At 50.0% G+C, this 24,410-nt stretch overlaps 2 protein-coding genes across 3 annotated transcripts in view; both read left to right on the forward strand.

Annotated features, from left to right (window-relative positions):
• Positions 1-24,410, forward strand: part of LOC309355897 (myosin-6) — a 140,152-nt gene that overhangs the window by 35,726 nt on the left and 80,016 nt on the right. The gene's annotated exons all lie outside the window — the stretch shown is intronic.
• LOC309355677 (myosin-7) overlaps positions 1-24,410 on the forward strand; it is a 38,299-nt gene that overhangs the window by 9,081 nt on the left and 4,808 nt on the right. For both annotated transcript variants that reach the window (XM_081886668.1, XM_081886667.1), the window contains exons 8-36: positions 1-6; positions 673-736; positions 1,071-1,169; positions 1,528-1,631; positions 1,740-1,878; positions 2,916-3,034; positions 3,197-3,346; positions 4,169-4,339; positions 7,087-7,396; positions 8,435-8,508; positions 9,886-9,973; positions 10,630-10,747; positions 12,089-12,212; positions 12,545-12,681; positions 13,752-14,007; positions 14,340-14,582; positions 15,652-15,828; positions 16,012-16,157; positions 16,275-16,365; positions 17,225-17,614; positions 17,916-18,042; positions 19,204-19,322; positions 19,445-19,641; positions 20,548-20,731; positions 21,015-21,180; positions 21,284-21,408; positions 21,650-21,958; positions 22,747-22,950; positions 24,279-24,404. The exon at positions 1-6 is cut by the window's left edge and continues 87 nt beyond it. In XM_081886668.1, coding sequence (XP_081742794.1) covers positions 1-6; positions 673-736; positions 1,071-1,169; positions 1,528-1,631; positions 1,740-1,878; positions 2,916-3,034; positions 3,197-3,346; positions 4,169-4,339; positions 7,087-7,396; positions 8,435-8,508; positions 9,886-9,973; positions 10,630-10,747; positions 12,089-12,212; positions 12,545-12,681; positions 13,752-14,007; positions 14,340-14,582; positions 15,652-15,828; positions 16,012-16,157; positions 16,275-16,365; positions 17,225-17,614; positions 17,916-18,042; positions 19,204-19,322; positions 19,445-19,641; positions 20,548-20,731; positions 21,015-21,180; positions 21,284-21,408; positions 21,650-21,958; positions 22,747-22,950; positions 24,279-24,404 — 4,563 coding nt within the window. The remainder of the gene's footprint in view (positions 7-672; positions 737-1,070; positions 1,170-1,527; positions 1,632-1,739; positions 1,879-2,915; positions 3,035-3,196; positions 3,347-4,168; positions 4,340-7,086; positions 7,397-8,434; positions 8,509-9,885; positions 9,974-10,629; positions 10,748-12,088; positions 12,213-12,544; positions 12,682-13,751; positions 14,008-14,339; positions 14,583-15,651; positions 15,829-16,011; positions 16,158-16,274; positions 16,366-17,224; positions 17,615-17,915; positions 18,043-19,203; positions 19,323-19,444; positions 19,642-20,547; positions 20,732-21,014; positions 21,181-21,283; positions 21,409-21,649; positions 21,959-22,746; positions 22,951-24,278; positions 24,405-24,410) is intronic.

The following is a 24,410-nucleotide window of genomic DNA, read 5'->3' on the forward strand; positions in this document are numbered from 1 at the left end:
CGATTTGTGAGTGTTGCTCGAGAGGGAATTTGAGGCAGGGGCGGGGTGGGGGGGTGAGGAGGGAAACACTGCCAAAATAACTGCCTACGAGGTTGCATAATCCCATATAGGCCCACTCAAGTCGCTTCCACCTGCAGAAATGGCACCGCTACAGGGGCCCAATCACCCTCGTTCTGCGCTGGTTAGAAACAGATCTTATAGTGCTTCAGCTTCCAACCTTTGGAACTCCCTGCCTCTTGACACCAGAGGGCTCGTTTCAGCATCTGCTAAACGCATTTCTGTCTAGGCAAGACTCCCCAGAGATTTAGAACATTGCCGTGTGTTTTCATACGTTCTTGTCTTATCATTTACTCATTTTTTTGAATGTTTTGGATAGCTTGGTTAGAGCTGATTGTGCCAAGGTTGCAGGTTAAATTCTCGTATGAGACAGCTGCATATTCCTGCTCTCTGGGTCCCTTCCAACTTTATATGATTCTTTGAAATAGCTGTTCCGAACTGTTTTTACTGATAATTTCGTTGTTCTATTCTTTTCTGTAAGCTTCTGTGAAGGTTTCCTCTGCCATCAAGCGGTATATAATTGGGGAGGAAAGAATAAAACCAATAGATAATTATTATTTTTGCTCCATCTGCCCTGCCTGCACCTCCTGCTCAGTTTCTTCTTTTCTCTTCCAGGGCAAATTTATCCGGATCCATTTTGGGGCGACGGGGAAGCTGGCCTCAGCCGACATAGAGACCTGTGAGTTTGCCAAAGGCCTGTCCTTCTTTACTTCTCCTGATCTCTGGCCCTTCTCCCTGAATTAACGTAAGGATGCAAGTAAGGCCCTGCCGGCCGGATCAGGCCAATGGCCCTCCTAGTCCACCCCTTGTTCTCACCTGTGGGAAGCCCCCAAAATGCAGAACCTGAGTGCAAGAGCATCTTCGCCTCTTGCGATTCCCAGCTGCTCATATTCCCTCCAACAGTGGAGACGGAAGTTTGGCTAGAAGCCTTTATCCTCCATGAATTTTTTCTTCCTTTCGGCGTTGCTCCTCCGTTTCAACTGCCCGGCCTTCTCTTCCTCTTAATTCCTCAGACCTCCTGGAAAAGTCCCGGGTCATCAATCAGCTGAAAGCTGAGAGAAACTACCACATCTACTACCAGATCTTGTCCAACAAGAAGCCGGAGCTCCTGGGTGAGTTGTTGCAAAGGAGAGCCACTCTGGCCCGGGTCTGAGATCTTGCTGAGATGTTCTTCTGTACGCGGAACAAATCTAAGCCTGCGCTAGAACGGCAGTAGGGCACCTGATCTGCGGGCAGAAGGTCCTAGGGTCATGTACATAGTAGGGATGAGAGAGATTCCCTGCCTGAAAGGCTGCCAGTCAGAGTAGACAATGCTGAGCTACAGCATAGGTCGGCAAAATAAGGTAATTGGATGCAAAAAAATAGGGGGGAATTGGAATTTTTTTTTTAAATGAATTTATTTATTTTTAAAAAAGAAAAGGGACAATCTTCCTTTTGCCTTATTCCCTGCCCAATGCCTTTCCTTCCCAGACATGATGCTGGTAACCAATAACCCATACGACTACGCCTTCATCTCCCAAGGAGAGACCACGGTGCCGTCCATCGATGACGCTGAGGAGCTGCTGGCCACTGACGTGAGTAGCTGGGGGGGGGGGCAGAAGCCGTATCCAGGCGAGTCACCCACCCCTCGCGGCCATGCGGGCAGCAACAGCCAACCCTCCCTTTGCTTCCTCCGCCCGCAGAGCGCCTTTGACGTCTTAGGCTTCACCCAGGAGGAGAAGAACTCCATCTACAAGCTGACGGGCGCCATCATGCACTACGGAAACATGAAGTTCAAACAGAAGCAGCGCGAGGAGCAGGCAGAGCCCGACGGCACAGAAGGTGAGGGATGAACCGCAAGCGAGGCAAATGAATGCTGGGTCGCAGGGCAGGATGCTCCGTCCCAGCCTTCCCCAACCTGATGCCTCCTTTGCGTCAAGAAAACAGAACCCCACAACTTGTGTAAATTATAGATACATGTATATGCATATAGGGACGTGGGTGGCGCTGTGGGTTAAACCACAGAGCCTAGGGCTTGCAGATCAGAAGGTCAGCGGTTCAAATCCCTGCGACGGGGTGAGCTCCCGTTGCTCAGTCCCTGCTCCTGGCACCCTAGCAGTTCGAAAGCACGTCAAAGTGCAAGTAGATAAGTAGGTACCGCTCCGGCGGGAAGGTAAACAGTGTTTCCGTGTGCTGCTCTGGTTTGCCAGAAGCGGCTTAGTCATGCTGGCCACATGACCCGGAAGCTGTACGTTGGCTCCCTTGGCCAATAAAGCGAGATGAGCGCCGCAACCCCAGAGTCGGTCACGACTGGACCTAATGGTCAGGGGTCCCTTTACCTTTTGTTTTGGCAAATCCTGGGCAGGAGTCACGTGGGGCAATGAAACCCTCCTGCAGCTGGAGAAATTCCAGTTGCCTCTCTTATTCATTCATTCATCCAAATAATAATAATAATAATTTTTTCTACCCCACCCATCTGGCTGTGTTTCTCCAGCCACTCTGGGCGGCTCTCAACAGAACATTAAAAACTGGATAAAACATCAAACATCAAAAACTTTCCTAAAGATTTCATCATGCCTTGCCTGCTGCCTCTGCCCTGTTGATAATTTTAATAATTTTAAATGGAAATTAAATGAAAGGAGGCTCTCTCAGTTTCCTGACATGTAGCAGAAGTCGGTGGCAGAATGCTGTGCATACTCAGAGCGCCCCCAAGAGTTTGGGAGAGGTGGGCCCCTTCCCTCACGGGGTCCGCCTTTGACACTAACTCGCTTTGGAAGCCCTTCTGTCTTTTCTACTGCCGTTCCTCAACCAAGGTGAGCCATGGTGTAACCGAGTGGTTTCCTCCCCACCCACCCCCTGCCCCAATTCTGAATTTCCAGAAGCCGACAAGTCTGCCTACCTGATGGGCCTGAACTCGGCCGACCTGCTCAAGGGTCTCTGCCACCCGAGGGTCAAAGTTGGAAACGAGTACGTCACCAAAGGGCAAAATGTCCAGCAGGTGAGACATAGTCTTGGGTGTGAAATGTCAGAGTGTGGGGGCATCCTTTTGAGGTTTTGAAGGCCGCAGGTTGCCCCCTCAACCTTCCCAGATTTGTTTTAGCTGGTTAATGAGATGTACCTCTCCCTCTCTCTCCCCCCCCCTTTTAAAAAAACAACCCAGGTGTACTACTCGACTGGAGCCCTGGCCAAGTCTGTATATGAGAAAATGTTCAACTGGATGGTGACCAGAATCAATGTCACGCTGGAAACAAAGCTTCCGCGACAGTATTTCATCGGGGTGCTGGACATTGCTGGTTTTGAGATCTTCGATGTAAGTGGTTCTCTTCCAAGGAGAATCCATTTTGAGATTTTGAGTACTGTATTTTTCGCTCTGTAAGACGCCCCAGACCACAAGACGCACCTAGTTTTTGGAGGAGGAAAACAAGAAAAAAATATTCTGAATCTCAGAAGCCAGAACAGCAAGAGGTATCGCTGCGCAGTGAAAGCAGCAATCCCTCTTGCTGTTCTGGCTCCTGGGGTAGCTGTGCAGCCTGCATTCGCTCCATAAGATGCACACACATTTCCCCTTACTTTTTAGGAGGGAAAAAGTGAGTCTTATAGAGCAAAAAATACGGTAAATAACTGGGTGGTCCAGCTTGGCTTTGCCGGGTGGAAACCAGGGAAGACGAATGGGTGGTCCAGCGTGACCAACAAATAACTGCCTGGTCCCCATTTCTGCTGGCATTATTATTATTATTATTATTACTACTACTACTACTACCCACTCATGAATCTATGCAAAATAGTTCACGGGGTAATTTTCAGAAGGCTTCCTGAAAAGACTGGCAGCCTTCGACATCGCTCCTGGCTAGTGAGCCAGTGTGCTGGAGCAGTTAGAGTGCCAGACTAGGACCTGGGAGACCAGGGTTCGAATCCCCGCTCAGCCATGAAGCTCACTGAGTGCGCCCATCACTGCCTCTCAGCCTAAGCTACCTCACAGGGTTGTTGCAGGGATGGATTGAAAAGGAGGGGGAGACCTTGGGCTCCTTCTGAGGAAAAAGGTGGGTTAAGACACATAAGTAGAGGGAGACAACCTGGAGGGGAGGACAGATTGCCAGTCCTTGATTTCCTTTCCCCCCATCTCTCTTCCCAGTTCAACAGCTTTGAGCAGCTGTGCATCAACTTCACCAACGAGAAGCTGCAGCAGTTCTTCAACCACCACATGTTTGTGCTGGAGCAGGAAGAGTACAAGAAAGAAGGGATCGAGTGGGTCTTCATCGACTTCGGCATGGACCTCCAGGCCTGCATCGACCTCATCGAGAAGGTGCCTCCTTGCCTCCGGCACGCCCTCCGTAGTCCCCAAAGGGCAACTTGCATTCATTTACGCCTAAGTTGGGGCAATTGCCTCCCAGAGTGGGCAAGGTTGTCAAAAGGTAGGGCAGTAAGAGATTGTAGGGTAAAGGGACCCCTGACCATTAGGTCCAGTCGTGGCCGACTTTGGGGTTGCGGCGCTCATCTCGCTTTATTGTCCGAGGGAGTCGGCGTACAGCTTCCGGGTCATGTGGCCAGCATGACTAAGCCGCTTCTGGCAAACCAGAGCAGCACACGGAAACGCCGTTTACCTTCCCGCCGGAGCGGTACCTACTTATCTGCTCGCACTGGTGTGCTTTTGAAGTGCTAGGTTGGCAGGAGCAGGGACCGAGCAATGGGAGCTCACCCCGTCACAGGGATTCGAACCGCGACCTTCTGATCGGCAAGTCCTAGGCTCTGTGGTTTAACCCACAGCGCCAGCCGCATCCCATGATTGTAGAATCATGGAATTGTGGGGTTGAGACCCTCAAGAGTCATCCATTCCAACTGCCTGAGGTACAGCTAAAGAATCATTTTCAGGGGGTCGTCCAAACTCTGTTTAAAAACCTCCAATGATTACTAGATCTGTCTATTTCTCTTCCATCTCAGTTTCACATGTGCCACAATCATAGGCCCGTTCCATACCATGGATTTTTCAAAAGAATGCATGGGAAATTTGCATTTCATGCACAATTCTTCCCCCAGAAATGTGCGGTTTTGCATCCTCTTCAGCACCCAGCTCCAAAATATGCATCCCCCCCCCATTTTACAAATGTAAAATGCATTCAGTGGTACCTTGGTTCTCAAACTTAATCCGTTCCGGAAGTCCATTCCAAAACCAAAGCGTTCCAAAACCAAGGTGCGTTTTCCCATAGAAAGTAATGCAAAATGGATTAATCCGTTCCAGACTTTTAAAAACAACCCCTAAAACAGCAATTTAACATGAATTTTACTATTTAACTAGACCATTGATCCATAAAATGAAAGCAATAATCAATGTACTGTACTATTAAATAAATAAGACAGTATTGTAGATGATAAAAATGAAAATTATTTTTTTTTTCTTACCTGCACTGATGATAGTCATTGTTTTTATCCATTTCTGCAGTCACACGATCAGTAGCTGAACTGGGTTCCACACAGTCACAAAAACAAATTAACCGAAAAAGCCTCAAAAACAAAAACACAAAATAAATAGCAAAAACAAAAGCTCCAAACTTAATCAGTTCCGGAAGTCCATTTGACTTCCTAAATGTTTGAAAACCAAGGCTCAGCTTATGATTGGTGCAGTTGCACTGGAAACAATAGTTGACAACTGCACCAGACGTTTGGCTTCCAAAAAATGTTCAAAAACCGGAACACTTCCAGGTTTTTGGCGTTGGGAACCAAGGCGTTTGAGAACCAAGATACCACCGTATTTTTGTATACATTTATTGGTGCTGAGAATGCATGGTGACGTTCGGACTTCTGCAAAATCCACTTAATAGTTGTGTTCCAATCTGCACATTGAGTCTGGAACCGGCAAATCAAGCTGGACCTTTTCCAAAAGCAGCCTGGACAAATTTGACCTCCATCCCTAAATGAGGGGAACCACCTGAGGTTGTCTGGATGCCCTGGACATAAGAACCTGTTGCCTCCACAATCTGCACAGTCAGAGTATTCCTTTCTCAGTGTTAGGAGGTTTTTAAGCAGAGCTTGGATTACCGCCTGCCAGGGATTCTTCCTGTGTTGCAGCGGGCTGGACTAGATGGTCCTTCCGACTCTACCATTCTTTGATTACATGCTGCTGCTGCTTTTTATGGCGAATGCCATAAAGAGAAGCGCCGTGTCTCAGTGGTGGAATACCTGTTTTGCATGCAGAAGGTCCAGTCCCTGGCCTCTCTCTCTGCTGGGCCTGGTGGTAACCCGTGAAACACGGTCCAGGTCCGGTCCAGAATCCGAAGATTCTGCTGGGAGACAGTCCGACAGGGCCAAGGCAGGACATGAGGCAGGAAACCAGGCAAGGACGGGTACAGGATCTCAGGCAGGATGTAGCATACAGCAATATTGCTCCCGCAACCTGGGGCAGGGTCCGACAGCCTTTTACCTTTGTCGGGGTAGCGGCCGGTCCTGATCCCCTGGCAACTCACCTCCCTGATTCACCCGAAGGCGAGCACTCCTCCTGCGAGTACTCAGGTCTCTGCTTCTCTCAGACCTTAGTCTCTGTAGCTTGGGAGACGTCAGTGGGTTACTAGACCAAGGGGCTGCCTCAGCCTCTCCTGACCCAACTGGTAGTGGAGCAGCTGTAAGTGATGGCCCAGCTGAAGGCAACGAGGTCATCCTCGCATCTGGAGCCAGGGCAGGCTCAGGCCCCTGACTCGGCCCAGGTGGTGTTTGTTGCAGGGGAACCTGTACAGACTGGGACACGCCAGGATCAGGCCCCAGACTTGGTTCAGATGATGCCTGAGGCAAAGGATCTGGTGCAGACTGAGTCTCCTCTGGTTCCAAGTTTGAGCCCAAGTCCCAGGCCATCACACTCTCCCTGCTCAGCTTCTGTGCGATCAAAATCCTGGGGGGCTGCTGCCAGTCCGTGTAGGCAGTATTGAGCTAGGTGGACCCGATGGCCTAGCTCAGCATAAGGCAGCTTCCTCCGTCCATAGCAAACGGCCACGGGGCGGAACTGCCTGCTGGTGCCTCCTCCTCCTCGCCCTTCATCCCCTGATGCCTGGTCCTCTTCCACAGCCCATGGGCATCATGTCCATCCTGGAGGAGGAGTGCATGTTCCCCAAGGCCACTGACATGACCTTCAAGGCCAAACTGTACGACAACCACCTGGGCAAGTCGGCCAACTTTGGGAAGCCCCGCAACATCAAGGGCAAGCCGGAGGCCCATTTCTCCCTCATGCACTATGCCGGCACCGTCGACTACAACATCAACCACTGGCTGCAGAAGAACAAGGACCCCCTCAACGAAACCGTGGTGGGGCTCTACCAGAAGTCGTCCCTCAAGCTCCTGGCTCATCTCTTCGCCAACTACACTGGATCGGATGCACGTAAGGGAGGGAACGGAAGGGGGCATGGCCGGGCTGTCCGCATCCCAAACTCCATTCCGGTCCGTGAGATTGGATCTACAGAAAACCAAAGGCTCTGGCTTGGAGTCATTCGCTTTGATACTATGGCAGCCCAGTGACTCTCTGTCAGCGCGGCCGTTGGAGTGTGGGACTAGGATCTGGGAGACTGGGGTTCGAATTCCCGCGCTGCCGCAAGGCTTCCTGGGCGACGTTGGGCCTGTCGTTCGCTCTTAGCCTGACTTAGCACGTGAATGAAAGCAAAACGCAAACTGGGTGCCTGCCCACATCGCATTGCGATGAAAACAAAACAGTGTTATGTATTTGCAATAAAAATCAGCAGCCCTTCATCAGCCTCATCCCCTGCCCTTGTCTCAGCGCATATAGTTTCAAGCCAGCCACCAATAATAATAACAACAACAACAATAATAATAACAATATTTATTTATACCCCGCCCTCCCCAGCCAAGGCCGGGCTCAGGGCAGCTAATAACCAATAATAAAAACAAGTTGATTGAAATACAACTTAAAAAACAAGATTAAAATACAACATTAAAACATCTTCACAGTAGGATAAAGGAAAAAAGAAAGATGGGGGGGGGATCAGATTGATTCTAAGCCAAAGGCCAGGCGGAACAACTCTGTCTTACAGGCCCTGCGGAAAGTCAGATCCCGCAGGGCCCTGGTCTCATGAGAAAGAGCATTCCACCAGGCAGGAGCCAGTGTTGAAAAGGCCCTGCCTCTGGTTGAGGCTAATCTGACTTCCTTAGGGCCTGGGACCTCTAGGGTGTTGCTATTTATGGACCTTAAGGTCCTCCGTGGGGCATACTAGGAGAGGTGGTCCCGTAGGTACGAGGGTCATAGGCTGTGAAGGGCTTTAGATATTTGAGCTGTAGCAGGGGAAGCCTGTGACCTTCTCCTGCTGGATCCCATGCCTTCCTGATGAATGCATTCCGGAATTTCTGCACATATCCTCACCCTTTAGGCTGCATCTTAAATCCCCATTTTTCTCTCTCCAAACAGCTCCTGATTCCAAGGGGAAAACGACCCACAAAAAGAAGGGCTCTTCCTTCCAGACGGTGTCTGCTCTGCACCGGGTGAGGGTATCCTGAGGCCTGCTTCTTTGGAGAGGGAGGCAGCACCATCCTTAGGCGGCAGCCCTTGGGCTGCGCTCCTTCCTTACTCCTGGGGCTCCTCTGCTTCCCTGCACCCCTTTCCCCAGAGGAGGATGAGCTTCTGTGGTGGGCTTCCTCTGGTTGCAGCGCTCTCCTTAGGCCTACTTGCCCCATCTCCACCAACCTGGTTGGCTGTCTGGAAACAAAAAGGGTTGCAAGGACGTTATTGGGGGACCCAGCGAGGGCTGAGCCAAGCTTGCCATGTTGCTCCCATCGCCCAAACCTCTCTTCAGTGGAGGACAGTGAGAGTTCCCACAACGAGGACCAAGTGGACAAACGCATCTCTTCTCCCCAGCCACTGATTTATGGCCATCTCAATCTTTTCTTATTTCTTTTCATCCCATCCCAGCCTCTTCTATATTATGTTTTGGACTTTTTCTTTTTTCTCCTCTTTGGCGGTCCCTCGTAGCCGAGTAAGATTGTCTTCCACCAACAAGGTCTTAACAGTGAGTCTGTAAGTGACTGTGGAGGCCAATTCTGGATCCACATGTCCTTCCACAGTGGGGACATAGGTTTCCGGGCGGGAGCTGATAACAGTGAGGATTTGCCAAATGTGCCTTCCTCTTAGCACGTTTCTCCCTTTTGTCCTGAGTTTGAGCGTCTTCAAAGTCCTTGACACCTTTGATAGACGCTGTTCTCCAACTGGAGCGCTTGCAGGCCAGTATTTCCCAGTTGTCAGTGTTTATACTACATTTTTTAAGATTTGCCTTGAGAGAGTCTTTAAACCTCTTTTGTTTACCACCAACATTACACTCTCCATTTTTAAGTTCGGAATAGAGTAATTGCTTTGGAAGACAATAATCAGGCATCCTGATTATTTCGGACTGCAACTTGGCTGGCTGGGGCTGATGGGATTTGTAATCCAAAGCATCTAGAGCAGGCATGGCCAAACTTGGCCCTCCGGATGTTCTGGGACTACAATTCCCATCACCCCTGACCATTGCTCCTGTTAGCTAGGGATGATGGGAGTTGTAGTCCCAAAACATCTGGAGGGCAAAGTTTGGCCATGCCTGATCTAGAGGTTGGCCAAGCCTGCCTTGTGGCCTCCAATCCCTTTTTCTTGTCCCCCTTCCTGTCTCCAGCAAAACTATAACTCCTTTTCTCTGCCTGCTTTCCTTCCCCGTCAATCAAATCCACCTGCCGATCCTCTGCCTTGCCTGCCTGGACACCTCTCCTTCTGGCCTCTTTCATAAAATCCGTTCCATCTCAACTACCTGCCTGCCTTCCCCTGTTGTCCTTCCTTGCCTCTCCCCTTCCTCCATCCCATCTCAACTCACCTGCTCTTCCTTTCTCACCCAGGAGAACCTCAACAAGCTGATGACCAACCTGCGCTCCACCCACCCTCACTTTGTGCGCTGCATCATCCCCAATGAGACCAAGTCTCCAGGTGAGATCCCAGGTCCCCCTTGTATGATGTGCCTTTGAGGCCCTACCGCTCTCTCTCTCTCTTGGACTCCTATAAGTCCAAGCCAGCACGAGCACGGCCAGTTGTCAGGGGTGGTGAGAGCTGTAGTCCTTGGGGAAGGCCTGTAGCTGAGTGGTGGAGCCACCTGCCTTGCACGCTGGAGGTCGCGGGTTCAATCCCTGGTGTCTCCAATTAGGGTTTCCATTGTAACTGGGGTAACCCCAGTGAGAGAGCTTTTTGAAGTACAGTGGTACCTCGCAAGACGAATGCCTCGTAAGACGAAAAACTCGCAAGACGAAAGAGTTTTTCGTTTTTTGAGTTGCTTCGCAAGACGAATTTCCCTATGGGCTTGCTTCGCAAGACGAAAACGTTTCCTTTTTCTTAAAACTGTTAATACCCAATGCATTCCTATGGGAATCCGTGCTTCGCAAGATGAAAAATTCGCAAGATGAAAAATTCACAAGACGAAAAATTCGCAAGACGAAAAAACTTGCAGAACAAATTATTTTCGTCTTGCGAGGTACCACTGTATTTTAAGTGGTTTAGAAATGCTTTTAAATCACTAGATTAAAGCGCTTACGTGGTAGGGACCAATTTCCCCCTTTCATGCGCCCATCCCCTTTCTCCTGCTCTCTCAGGTGTGATGGACAACCCCTTGGTCATGCACCAGCTGCGCTGTAACGGGGTGCTGGAGGGGATTCGGATCTGCCGGAAGGGGTTCCCCAACCGGATCCTCTACGGGGACTTCCGGCAAAGGTAGGCTTAACTCTCAAGTGGTGGAGACAAATGATGCTTCAGAGAAGCTGAGAGTGTCACTGGGGGAAGGTACATGAATATGGGGGTGCCCCGAGCGCAATGGGGCAACGTTGGAGGGAAGCTGCTTGCATGGCAGTTCACTGTCAGGGTTATGTCTGCTCAGTTCAAAAAGAAAATGCATTCTGCCTTTTATAGACTCCTAGAATTGTAGACGCAGGTGGTGCTGTGGGTTAAACCACAGAGTCTAGGACTTGCTGATCAGAAGGTTGGTGGTTTGAATCCCCGTGACGGAGTGGGCTCCTGTTGCTCAGTCCCTGCTCCTGCCAACCTAGCAGTTCGAAAGCACGTCAAGTGCAAGTAGATAAATAGGTACCACTCCAGCGGGAAGGTAAACGGCGTTTCCGTGCACTGCTCTGGTTTGCCAGAAGCGGCTTAGTCATGCTGGCCACATGACCTGGAAGCTGTACGCCGGCTCCCTCGGCCAATAAAGCGAGATGAGCGCCGCAACCCCAGAGTCAGCCTTGACTGGACCTAATGGTCAGGGGTCCCTTTACCTTTACCTTAGAATTGTAGAGTTGGAAGGGGCCACAAAGACCATCTCGTCTAACCCCCTGCGGTGCAGAAATCATAGCTACACATAAAGTCGTGCCTTGGTTGTCAAACGCCCTGGAACTCGGACATTTTGGCTCCCAAACGCCACAAACCTGGAAGTGATTGTTCCGGTTTGCGAACATTCTTTTGGAACCCAAATGTCCGAGGGGGTTTCCGCGGTTTCTGATTAGCTGCAGGAGCTTGCTGCAACCAACCAGAAGCCACGGTTTGGTTTTGGAAGTCGAATGGACTTCCAGAACGGATTCCATTTGACTCCCTAGGTACGACTGTAAAGACGTTTATATACCACTCAATCGTCAACATTTTTTTAAAAAAGAATTTTTATTGAGGTTTCCATATTTCATTACATTTTCATTACACAAATCATAACTTAAAACAGTGCTCAAACAAAGCATCAACCTCCTTCCTTCCCTCTTTCAACATTTTAAAGTGGTTCTGTGGGGAACTTTGAAGTCCGCTTGAACATTCCTACCCAAATCTCTGGTTTCTTGAGATTTAGGCATGGGCCACACCTTTCCAAACTTGCTTTCACAGTCATGAGGACTAGAAACTTGATGAGAGAGAGAAAGATGAGATTCTCTGGGCCCCAAGTATTCTGCCACAATTTAGTTGTGAAATATACACGGTCCTGGCCTTTGATCTGGGCATCTGCCCATGTTGAGAGGATAAAGCCCAGGGAAGGGAACCTATCAGGGGTCATCTAGCACTGCTTCCTTTTCTCTTTCCCAGATACCGCATCCTGAACCCAGCCGCCATCCCCGAAGGCCAGTTCATCGACAGCAGGAAGGGGGCGGAGAAGCTGTTGAGCTCCCTCGATATCGACCACAACCAGTACAAATTTGGGCACACTAAGGTGAGAGGCGGGATAAGCCACTTCCTCACCAGGAAAAGGCAGTGACATCATCATTCCGGGCCGCGCTGTTGATTGGCTCTTCACAACAGAGGAGGCTAGGGCTAATCCTGGGTTGAGGTATGTGTTTTCTCCACTGTCAAGGTTCCTGGTGAGATTTGGCTTGGCTGTGACACACAAACACAGGCGCAGGACCCAAGCTTCAATGTGTACAGAGCAGGGTGACCGAGATCATATAGGCCCAGTAGCAACCTGGTAACCTGTGTAGGGACCTGAGCACAGGTTGTTTTTCTGAAAAATAGAAAACCCCCACAATGCTCTCTTTTTTTGCCCAGGTGTTCTTCAAGGCTGGTCTCCTGGGTATGCTGGAAGAAATGAGGGACGAGCGTCTCTCTCGCATCATCACCCGCATCCAGGCCCAGTCGCGCGGAGTCCTAGCCAGGATAGAAGTCAGGAAGATCATGGAAAGGAAGTAAGTCCCTTAGTGGATTTTTCCGGAATTTGTAGGTGTGGTTAGATGGGGAACGGCCTGGGCATGTTGGAGCCCTTTGGCAAGAATTAGCGTTTGGAAACTGAAAGCTGGTCATCCTTCAAGAATCACAGCTCCCCGAATTTTGCAAATGCCATTCTCCAGGCAAGCAATGTGCCCCAGAATGCATATAGCAGGGCGAAGTGTGCAGAGAAACGCACGTATTAGTGGAAATGAATACATTAACATGAAGCTATGCATAAAAAGGGGGTGCAGTAGGAAAATTGCATACTCTCAGGGTAAACACTGGTGAATTTTCGTGAGGAATTGTTTTTTCTAAAAAAAGAATTGCAAACTAATGTGGAGGATTGAATGAGGGGAAATTGGGAAGCTGAGAGACACCAAAATGGACAGACTCACTCCTCCCTTAGTCAGAACTAGGTGGACCCAGGAAAATGCTCACATGAGGACTATAAAATTTAGGGAAGGTTACATTCTCAGGAGAGGGCGCGGGTGGCGCTGTGGGTTAAACCACAGAGCCTAGGGCTTGCCGATCAGAAGGTTGGCGGTTCGAATCCCCGTGATGGGGTGAGCTCCCGTTGCTCGGTCCCTGCTCCTGCCAACCTAGCAGTTGGAAAGCACGTCAAGTTCAAGTAGATAAATAGGTACCACTCTGGCGGGAAGGTAAACGGCATTTCCATGTGCTGCTCTGGTTCGCCAGAAGCGGCTTAGTCCTGCTGACCACATGACTCGGAAGCTGTACGCCGGCTTCCTCGGCCAATAAAGCGAGATGAGCGTCGTAACCCTAGAGTGGGCCACGACTGGACCTAATGGTCAGGGGTCCCTTTACCCTTTACCTTACATTCTCAGGATGCAGAATTCTGTGCTTCCTGCCTTGAATGCAACTACAGAATGGTGGAATAATCCCAACCTTGCTTGTTGCAAGTGACCCTCCTGTTTCCGGCAGTGCTGCGTGGTCTCCCACTTGGCGAGGTGGCCTTTTCTGTGTCCTGTGCCCTGATGTGTCCTCCCTCCCCATGCCACCCCAAACTCTCCCCTTCTCTGATTTGCAGGGAATCGCTGCTGGTGATCCAGTATAACATCCGGTCCTTCATGGTGGTCAAGAACTGGCCCTGGATGAGGCTCTACTTCAAGATCAAGCCTCTGCTGAAGAGCGCGGAGACCGAGAAGGAGATGTTGGCCATGAAAGAGGAGTTTGCCAAGCTGAAGGAGGCCCTGGAGAAGTCGGAGGCCCGGAGGAAGGAGCTGGAGGAGAAGATGGTCTCCCTACTCCAAGAGAAGAACGACCTCCAGCTGCAAGTGCAGGCTGTAAGTTGGGGCGATGGGGCAACGAAGTAGATAAATAGGTACCACTCCGGCGGGAAGGTAAACAACATTTCCGTGTGCTGCTCTGGTTCACCAGAAGCGGCTTAGTCATGCTGGCCACATGACCTGGAAGCTGTCTGCAGACAAACGCCGGCTCCCTCGGCCTATAGAGTGAGATGAGCGCTGCAACCCCAGAGTCGGTCACAACTGGACCTAATGGTCAGGGGTCCCTTTACCTTTACCTTTACTTAACCGCGAAAGGCAAAGTGGCTGAAAAGCGCCATGAACTCTGGGTTTCACAGTAAAGCCTTGGGCGTGTCTTCTTCCTTCGCCAGGAGCAAGACAACCTTGCAGACGCAGAAGAGCGCTGTGACCAGCTGATCAAGAACAAGATCCAGCTGGAGGCCAAGGTGAAGGAGCAGACGGAGAGGCTGGAGGACGAGGAGGAGATGAACGCCGAGCTGACGGCCAAGAAGCGGAAGCTGGAGGACGAGTGTTCGGAGCTCAAGAAGGACATTGATGACCTGGAGCTGACCCTGGCCAAAGTGGAGAAGGAGAAGCACGCCACGGAGAACAAGGTGAGCGGGGATGGAAGCGAAATCTGTCTTCGCTATGTAGCCCAAGGAGCTTTTGCTACTATCAGTTGGGTCTGGATTAAGGTTGGCAGAGTGGAGAGTTGATTCTCCATGAGATTCCTGCACTGGGTGGTCTTTTCTTTTGGGTGGAGTTTTCTTTTGGGAGCCTCCAACCTTTGTTGTGTGCCGCCTTGAATTTTGCCCACATCCATCTTCTTCTTTGGAGATCACTTGTAGACAAGTAAGATTGACTTCCATTGAGAGCCAGTGTGGTGTAGTGGTTAAGAGCGGTAGATTCGTAATCTGGTGAACCAGGTTCGATTTCCCGCTCCTCCACATGCAGCTGCTGGGTGACCTTGGGCCAGTCACACTTCTTTGAAGTCTCTCAGCCCCACTCACCTCACAGAGTGTTCGTTGTGGGGGAGGAAGAGAAAGGAGAATGTTAGCCGCTTTGAGACTCCTTCGGGTAGTGATAAAGCGGGATATCAAATCCAAACTCTTCTTCCATAAACACGGTTTTAACAATGAGTCCGTAAATGACTGTGGAGGCCAATTCTGGATCCACACATCCTTCCACAGCGGGGACAAAGGTTTCCAAGCAGGAGTTGAACACGGTGAGGGTTTGCCAAATGCACCTTCCTCTTAGCACGTTTCTCCCTTTCGTCCTGAGTTCGAGCCTCTTCAAAGCCCATGATACCTTTGGTAAAGGCTGTTCTCCAGTTAGAGGCAAGTGTTTCCCAATTGTTAGTGTTTAAACTACATTTTTAAAGATTTGCCTTGAGAGAATCTTTAAACCTCTTTTGTTGATCACCAGCTTTACGGTTTCCATTTTTAAGTTGGGAATAAGTAGTTGCTTTGGAAGACGATAATCAGGCATCCACACAACATGACCAGTCCAACGAGGTTGATGTTGCAGAATCATTGCTTCGACACTAGTGATCTTTGCTTCTTCCAGTACACTGGCATTAGTTCACCTCTCTGCCCAAGTGATGCATAAAAATTTTCTGAGACACTGTTGATGGAATCTTTCGAGGATTCCATCTAATAACTCAAAATTATAATATCCCCGTAGGCTAAGAACCTCACAGAGGAGATGGCTGGCCTGGATGAGATCATCGTGAAGCTAACCAAGGAGAAGAAAGCTCTCCAGGAGGCCCACCAGCAAGCCTTGGATGACCTACAAGCTGAAGAAGACAAGGTCAACACCCTTACGAAAGCCAAGGTCAAGTTGGAACAGCAAGTGGACGATGTAAGTGCATCGACTGCAGCACTCGCAGGGGAGACGGCCTGTTATTTTTCGCACCTTCCTCGAAGTAGTCGGAGGCATTCAGTGTAGTAAAAAAGCCCCCCACACAAGTACATTGTTGATCTTAGGAGTAGCAATTCCTTTCTCAGTTTCTGGATTCAGGGTCTCACTGTCTTTGCTCAACAGCTGGAGGGATCGCTGGAGCAAGAGAAGAAAATCCGTATGGACCTGGAACGGGCCAAGAGGAAATTGGAAGGGGACTTGAAGCTGACCCAAGAAAGCATCATGGACCTGGAGAACGACAAGCAGCAGTTGGACGAGAAGCTGAAGAAGTAGGGGTGCTTTAGTTGATCGCCAACTCCCCGCCTCCCTTTTGTTGTGGATATTTGTTCTACTGCTGCCTGGCTCTCTGTGGTTGGTTGTAGCAAGTTGGTTCTTGTCTTCCCCAGGAAAGACTTTGAGCTCAACGCACTCAATGCTAGAATTGAAGATGAGCAATCCTTGGCCATCCAGTTGCAGAAGAAGCTCAAAGAGCTACAGGTAAAAGGTTGATGACAGGGTGGTGTGCATTGAAGCCACTGTTGTGGTCTCTCTCTCCCTCCGTCTGTCTCTATCTGTGTGTGTGTGTAACCCAGGACCAAAATGAGGCATATTTTTGGGTAGAGGATAGCTGCTTCCAACAGAGCAATAACTTTCGAGAAATTCTGTATCTCAAATATCTGCTGTAAGGAATGGGGATGTTATTAGCAACCATGTTAAGCTTTACATTCTGCTCAGTTTTCTGCCATTTTTTTTTAAACCCACAAACCTCTCGCATTTAAATTATATGCATTTCCCTCTAAAATATACACGTTTGCATGCACTTTCCTACGAAATGCATTTCTGGATGCAACCTTACGAGCTGAGAATTGCATCGTTCCTTCACTCTGAAGGATACAGTCCTACCTTGGATCCTGAACGCCCTGGAACTTGGGTGTTTTGGCTCCCAAACACTGCAAACCCGGAAGTGATTGTTCTGGTTTACGAACGTTCTTTAGGAACCTGAACATCCAATGGAGCTTCCAGGGCTTCTGATTGGCTGCCAATCAGAAGCCACAATTTGGTTTTTGAACGTTTTGGAAATCAGAACGGACTCTGTTTGACTTCCAAGGTACGACTGTAACTGTATTCCGATCCATGTATTAGTCTAGGAAGTGTAAATTGGGCCAGTCCACTTAAAGATTCAGATTGAATGGAATCCTCCAGTGCCCCTAGATGTTATTGATCTTTGAACCTCCATGGAAGCTTCACGAATCTGGATCTAGGCCTGGGCTTTTGAAATGGAGGCCGCCGACAGAATTCCTGGAGCGTGCTTTTCTGGATCTTGCTGACAGAATGTCTCCCTCCTTCCCTGGTCCAGGCACGGATCGAGGAGCTGGAAGAGGAGCTGGAGGCGGAGCGTACAGCCCGGGCCAAGGTGGAGAAGCAGCGCTCCGACCTCTCGCGGGAGCTGGAGGAGATCAGCGAGCGGCTGGAGGAGGCCGGCGGGGCCACGTCCGTGCAGATCGAGCTGAACAAGAAGCGGGAGGCGGAATTCCAGAAGATGCGCCGCGACCTGGAGGAGGCCACTCTGCAGCATGAGGCCACGGCGGCCACGCTCCGCAAGAAGCACGCCGACTCAGCGGCAGAGCTGGGGGAGCAGATTGACAACCTTCAGCGCGTGAAGCAGAAGCTGGAGAAGGAGAAGAGCGAGTTGAAGCTGGAGCTGGACGACGTAGCTTCCAACATGGAGCAGCTGCTGAAAGCCAAGGTTCTAAGCCAAAGAACGGGGGCGGGGTTTGTTTGGGGTGGGGCAAGGCAGGTGATGTCATGGTCTGAGGGCGGAGTCACGGTTTGCGGTGGGGTTGTAACATGGCAGGAGAACAACCTGGAGACATCGAACCGGTTGATTTGAACTGGGATACAGAGATAGGGAGGGGCTGAGATTCAGAGGGAGCACCTTTCATTCCAGAATTAAAATTAAAATTGTTCCCTCCTCTGACCGGCTGCTGCTGCTCTCCATTCACTGCTCCATTTATTCCCCAACAACTCCTCTCGCCGTTGGGTTTCAGGCCAACCTGGAGAAAATGTGCCGCACCTTTGAGGACCAAATGAACGAGCACCGGGCCAAGTCTGAGGAGAGTCAGCGAATGGTCCATGACCTCACCTCTCAGCGAGCTAAGCTCCAGACTGAGAATGGTGAGTAGAGAAGGCTGATGCACCCCTCAGTTCATACGACGTCTTTTTCCTGGAGATTGAATTTAGGACATTTTGCATGCAAGGCTGGTGCTCTACCACTGAGCTAAAGCCCGTCTCCCATAGATTGATGGCTGGCCCTTCTTGACCGTTTTCTGGTTTTAGCCATTTCTCCTCCATCTTTGCTCAGATGCAACCAGGTTTCCACCTACCTAAACTTCCACCCACCCACCCATCCATTCAAAGTTTTATTTCTTTTCTTCCTTCCTGCCATGCCCTACTTTCATCACCCCTCCCTCTTTTCCCCTTCTTTCAAAATGATTGCTCATACAGTGGTACCCCGGTTCTCGAACATAATCCATTCCGGAAGACTGTTCGAGTTCCGAAACGTTTGACAACCGAGGCACAAAGGGCGGTCTGCAAATTCAATTGAGAAAATTGAAAAACACGCAGTGGAAGCTGTTTGACTTCCGAGGCGTGTCCAAAAACGGAAGCATTTACTTCCGGGTTTTCGGCGTTCATGTTCCGAAACATTCGTCAACGGAGACATTCGAGAAACGGTACCATTTTCATTTACAGTGGTACCTTGGGTTACAGACGCTTCAGGTTACATACGCTTCAGGTTACAGACTCTGCTAACCCATAAATAGTACCTCGGGTTAAGAACTTTGCTTCAGGATGAGAACAGAAATCGTGCAGCAGCAGCGCACTGGCAGCGGGAGGCCACATTAGCTAAAGTGGTACCTCAGGTTAAGAACAGTTTCAGGTTAAGAACGGACTTCTGGAACGAATTAAGTTCTTAACCAGAGGTACCACTGTACTTTCCAAGCTAAAAATCAACATTCTGGTGCTCTTCTCCACTCCAAAAGAAACCCTGAATACATAAATGACCCAAGCTATCCTTCTTGCCTCAACTCCTGACCCTGCAGAGGGGGAGGGGGAACCAGCGAGCAACTAACTTCTATTTTTAAAAAAATAAATCCTAGTCCACCTAATTAGGTGTTCATCTTTGAAGGCACCCTCTACAGAACATTTTCTGAAGAGAAGCGTGTAAAGACAGACACAGTCAGCCTGTGGGGTCCCTGTTCAATATGGCTGCCGATTCTGATGACAACAAAACGTCCCGGAGATAATGGATTCCTCTGCCCCAACTCTTCTCCCTAGGTGAATTATCCCGCCAGATGGATGAGAAGGACGCTTTGATCAACCAGCTGACGCGAGGGAAGCTGACGTACACCCAGCAACTGGAAGATCTGAAGAGGCAACTGGAAGAAGAAGCTAAGGTAAGGGGGACGCAAAGAGGTTTGGGAAGGAAGTCCACAGGACTCAACACAAAGGGTAGATACTGGTCCTGTCAGGACTGGCAGTCACCAAGACCACGACGTGGCTTTTCCCTTTCCCTCAGGCCAAGAATGCTCTGGCGCATGCGCTGCAGTCGGCCCGCCATGACTGCGACCTTATGAGGGAGCAGTATGAGGAAGAAACGGAGGCCAAAGCGGAGCTCCAGCGCTCTCTGTCCAAGGCCAACTCCGAGGTGGCACAGTGGAGGACCAAGTACGAGACTGATGCCATCCAGAGGACGGAGGAGCTGGAGGAAGCCAAGTAAGTGGGGCGGAGGGCAATGAGACCCACAACTCGCCGTACCTCACAACCACAGGCCTGTTGCACCACCCACCCTTTCTCACCCTTGTATGTTCAAGTTGAAACAATGCAATAGCCAATACAGTGGTACCTCTGGTTGCGAACTGGATCCGTTCCGGAGCTCTGTTCGCAACATGAGCAGAATGCAGTGTGCGTCTGCGCGATTCGCCGCTTCTCCGCATGTGTGTGACGTCATTTTGAGCGTCTGTGCATGTGCGAGCGGCAAAACCTGGAAGTAACCCTTTCCGGTACTTCTAGGTTGCCGCAGGACGCAACCTGAAAAGATTTAACCTGAAGCAAACATAACAAGAGGTATGACTGTAAAGGGGAAAAAATGCAATTGAAACAACAAAAACATGTAGAACGGTAAAACCGTCCCAGCCGAAAACAGGACAGTCGTTTCAGCAAAAGAAATGGGTCTCGTAAAACAAAACAGGCGAAATTAAAGAGGTGTGTACAGCAGAAGCCGTACAATGAAGATGCTGGGCTCTGTGAGGAGGGAATTCAATGACTTAAGGGCTGCCACAGAGAAAGTTATTGCCCTGCATTTTAGAGAGTAGACCAAGCACCAAGGGGTCTGCCGATCTCAACACCTGAGAGAGTCTTTAGGGACAGAGGCCATCTTTCTTGAGGCCTAAGTGGCCTAGGGTTTTAAACGGCACTACGAGCTCCTTGAATTGGGCCTGGACTCCAACACTTTTGACTCCAGCCTGAATTTAATTCCCCCAGAGGAGTTGTTATTTTAAGCAAAGCAGGAGGGGTGAGCCCCTTCTGATTATCTCCTTTCATTAAGCCCTACCTTGTCATGGATTTGGGCTCCTTCTATTGGCTTATGGTGCCTGTCACCCTGCCCCGTTTGTGTGTCAGGAAGAAGCTGGCGCAGCGCCTGCAAGACGCCGAAGAGGCGGTGGAGGCCGTGAACGCCAAGTGCTCCTCGCTGGAGAAGACCAAGCACCGCCTGCAGAACGAGATCGAAGACCTCATGGTGGACGTGGAGCGCTCAAACGCGGCCGCAGCTGCCCTGGACAAGAAGCAGAGGAACTTCGACAAAGTACGGCGGGAAAAGCGGAGGGAATGATCCGGAAGGGATGGGTTGGGGACAGCTGTGGGTACCCCAGTTCTGCTTGGTGGGGATACTGGGCCATACTGGACGCTTGTGAAGCTCAGCTCACGTCTGTGCCACATGCTCTTAACTCACTTTAACCAGTATGCCACAATGACTTGGCTTCAAGGGCGTCCATTTGCTCGAGGTTGGGAGCAGCGTGCCTAGGCGTGCCTCAAGAAATAGCTATTCTCAAACCTTACTCTCTCCGCTTCTCCATCGCCCACCGCAGCTCCTGTCAGAGTGGAAGCAGAAGTACGAGGAGTCCCAGACGGAGCTGGAGTCGTCGCAGAAGGAGGCCCGTTCTCTCAGCACCGAGCTCTTCAAGCTGAAGAACGCCTACGAGGAGTCTCTGGAGCACCTGGAGACCTTCAAGAGGGAGAACAAGAACTTGCAAGGTGAGCCTTTTTCTCCCTCAGGGGCCAATCGTCCCGTGCCCCGAACGAAACCGGCTCCTGTCAGATGCCACCTGACTCTCTACCTTTTTGCTGTTCCCGGCAGAGGAGATTTCCGACCTCACGGAGCAGCTTGGATCCAGCGGCAAGACCATCCACGAGCTTGAGAAAGTGCGTAAGCAACTCGACGCAGAGAAGATGGAGTTGCAGGCGGCTCTGGAGGAGGCTGAGGTGAGGAGGGCCTAAAGCGACACCACGGCCATCTTGTTTTTCAGTTGGCCTTTCCATCTTCCTCTTTCCGTTCCCTCAGATGCGTTTCATCCTCCCCTCACGATCTTTCGCTTACAGATGTACAAATGTCCTCTCTGTCAGGCCTTTCTCTCCTCGCCCCTATTGTCATCTGAGGAATGCGGGAGGACATGGCATGACCTTGTCCCTTTCCCTCTACCCAATATCTCCCTCCACGATCCAGGCCTCTCTGGAGCACGAGGAAGGCAAGATCCTGCGGGCCCAGCTGGAGTTCAACCAGATCAAGGCCGACATTGAGCGCAAGCTGGCCGAGAAGGACGAGGAGATGGAGCAGGCCAAGCGCAACCACTTGAGGATGGTGGACTCGCTCCAGGCCTCCCTCGACGCCGAGACCCGCAGCCGCAACGAGGCGTTGAGGGTCAAGAAGAAGATGGAGGGCGACCTCAACGAGATGGAGATCCAGCTCAGCCACGCCAACCGCATCGCGGCCGAGGCGCAGAAGCAAGTCAAAACCTTGCAGGGATACCTCAAGGTAACACCAGAAAGTTCAGTCTTCTCTTCTTGTCCCCCCGCCCCCCGGCAATGTTGCAATGGGGTGAAGCTCCCTTCAGTTTGTACCTCATCTCTCCCTCCCTATAACCCCTGGCTTCATTTTGCCTCCCTTCCGTTTTTTTCTATAATTTTTATTAAATTTTCTGTTTTACATTTTATAATAACAGCCTTAAAATATCAGTGACTTCCCTTCTTCTCTTTCCACGGCTCATTTTGTATAACATAAATCCTTGCATATTTTATATCAACTATTCAGTAGTCCATTATTACATCCATCAAAACTTATTTACACCATTGAATTTATCTTAATGCTGCCCACGGTTTCAAATATACCCAATTTCCCCCCATATATTCAAGAAACGTTTTCTAATCTTTTATAAATGTATGTTCTTCTTGTTTTCTTATTCTATATCTTAAGTCTGCAAGCTGCACATATTCCATCATTTTAAGTTGCCATTCTTCTTTAGTTGGGACCTCGCTCATTTTCCATTTTTGGGCTAACAAAACACGGTCCACCGTAGTGGCATACATAAATAGCTTTTTTTGACACCTGGGAATTTCCATCTGAATTCTACCCAACAAAAAGGACTCTTTGTTTTGTTTTGTTTTGTTTTGGAAAAGTTCTTTTAAACATTTTTTTTCAATTCATTATGAACTATTTCCCAATGCTCTTTTACCCTTTTTCAGGTCCACCACACATGATGGACCGCAGCCTCGGTCTCATTGCATCTCCAGCACTTATCTCGGCTCTCTCCTTTTCCCTCCCAGGACACCCAGATACAGTTGGACGACGCTGTGCGAGCCAATGAGGACCTGAAAGAGAACATCGCCATTGTGGAGCGGAGGAACAACCTGCTGCAGGCGGAGCTAGAGGAGCTGCGTGCCGTGGTGGAGCAGACGGAGCGGGCCCGAAAGCTGGCGGAGCAGGAGCTGATAGAAACCAGCGAGAGAGTCCAGCTCCTCCACACACAAGTAAGAGCAGCCTCAGAAGCAAGGCTGTTACTGAACCTCCGGGATTGGGATCAGCCGGGAAACAGAAAATTTCTGCCCTCAGGCATCCCTTCCTATTATGTACATTTTCGCTATGCCTCTGTATAGTGGCATTCGCAGGAGTGGCTTAATTCCGACCCCGCATTTGTAAGAAATCGGTACTTTAGTGTGGCAGCACCTTATACTTTGGAACTCCCTGCCGATTGACACCAGGGTGTGGCCCTCCCTGTGCTCTTTCCGGCGCCTGCTTAAAATCATTCTTGTTTAGACAAGGCTACTCAGTTATGGAGCACGTTAATTGGGGTTTGTTTGTTTTTAGCTTACAGCTGTTTTTAATTAATAGTAGGATTTTTTTAAAAAAATAGCTATTTTAAACTCTTTATGACTGGTTATTTTATTGTTTTATTGTTTTAGCAAACTGCTCTGAGGTGTTTTATTTTTATTTTTTTAAAAATCAAGCGGTGCATAACTTTAATGAAATAAGTACCATATTTTCCCATGTATAAGACTAGGTTTCCCCCCCTCAAAAATAATGTACAAAATTTGGGGGGCGTCTTATACATGGATAGATTTCCCCCCCCCCCATTTTCTTAAACGGGAGTCCCCCAAAATAGGGGGTGTCTTATACATGGGGACGGGAAAATACGGTAACTTCTCAGCAATCGAGCCATCAGGGCATTCAAACTGGGGCCTTCCCCGGTCTGGCCACACAACCCTGACCTCACTGACACCTCGGCAGTGATGCCACCGCTGTTGCTGCAGCTCTTCCCTGCCCGGTGAGCTGCTCCTGGACTTTCTAGAACATTCTGAGCAGAGACCAGCATTCACCGTATAATCCTAATGTTTTTACCACTGCCTCAGGAGTGGTGTGGGGCAATGGATTTATGGTGTGACCTGCAGCAGAAGATTGGGATGCCAAGCATGGACCGGAGTCGGGAGATGATTTCTTAGCTGGGGGAGATGGTAGCAGTGCCACAGGCACTGGGTTGTGGCGCAGGACCTCAGAAAGGAAGTAGCACCTAGGAAGGTCCTCTTTCCCCACGACTCTGGTCGGCCACTCTTGCCTCTGGTGTGGGGGCATGGACTTTCCGTCCATAGAAGATTCCAGAAAGCATGGGACCAGCATGCTGTGGGATTTCTTAGGATGGTTCAGAAATTGGGGGTGGGGGCTACGAAGTCTAGAAAGAGTTGCTGCCTTTGCCTCAGGCTATGAAGCCGTTTTCTGAGGTCATATTTCGGCAGGTCCTCCTATTTCTCCGGAGGCCAGCAGCCCTAGATCAAAAAAAACCCACGGCGTATTTGTTTCACAGAACACCAGCCTCATCAACCAGAAAAAGAAGATGGAGTCTGACCTGTCCCAGCTGCAGACGGAGGTGGAGGAGGCCATTCAGGAGTGCAGGAACGCTGAGGAGAAGGCCAAGAAGGCCATCACGGACGTGAGT

This window comes from Podarcis melisellensis (assembly GCF_964234715.1).
Source record: "Podarcis melisellensis genome assembly, chromosome: 13".
In the NCBI taxonomy this organism is placed as follows: Eukaryota; Metazoa; Chordata; class Lepidosauria; order Squamata; family Lacertidae; genus Podarcis; species Podarcis melisellensis.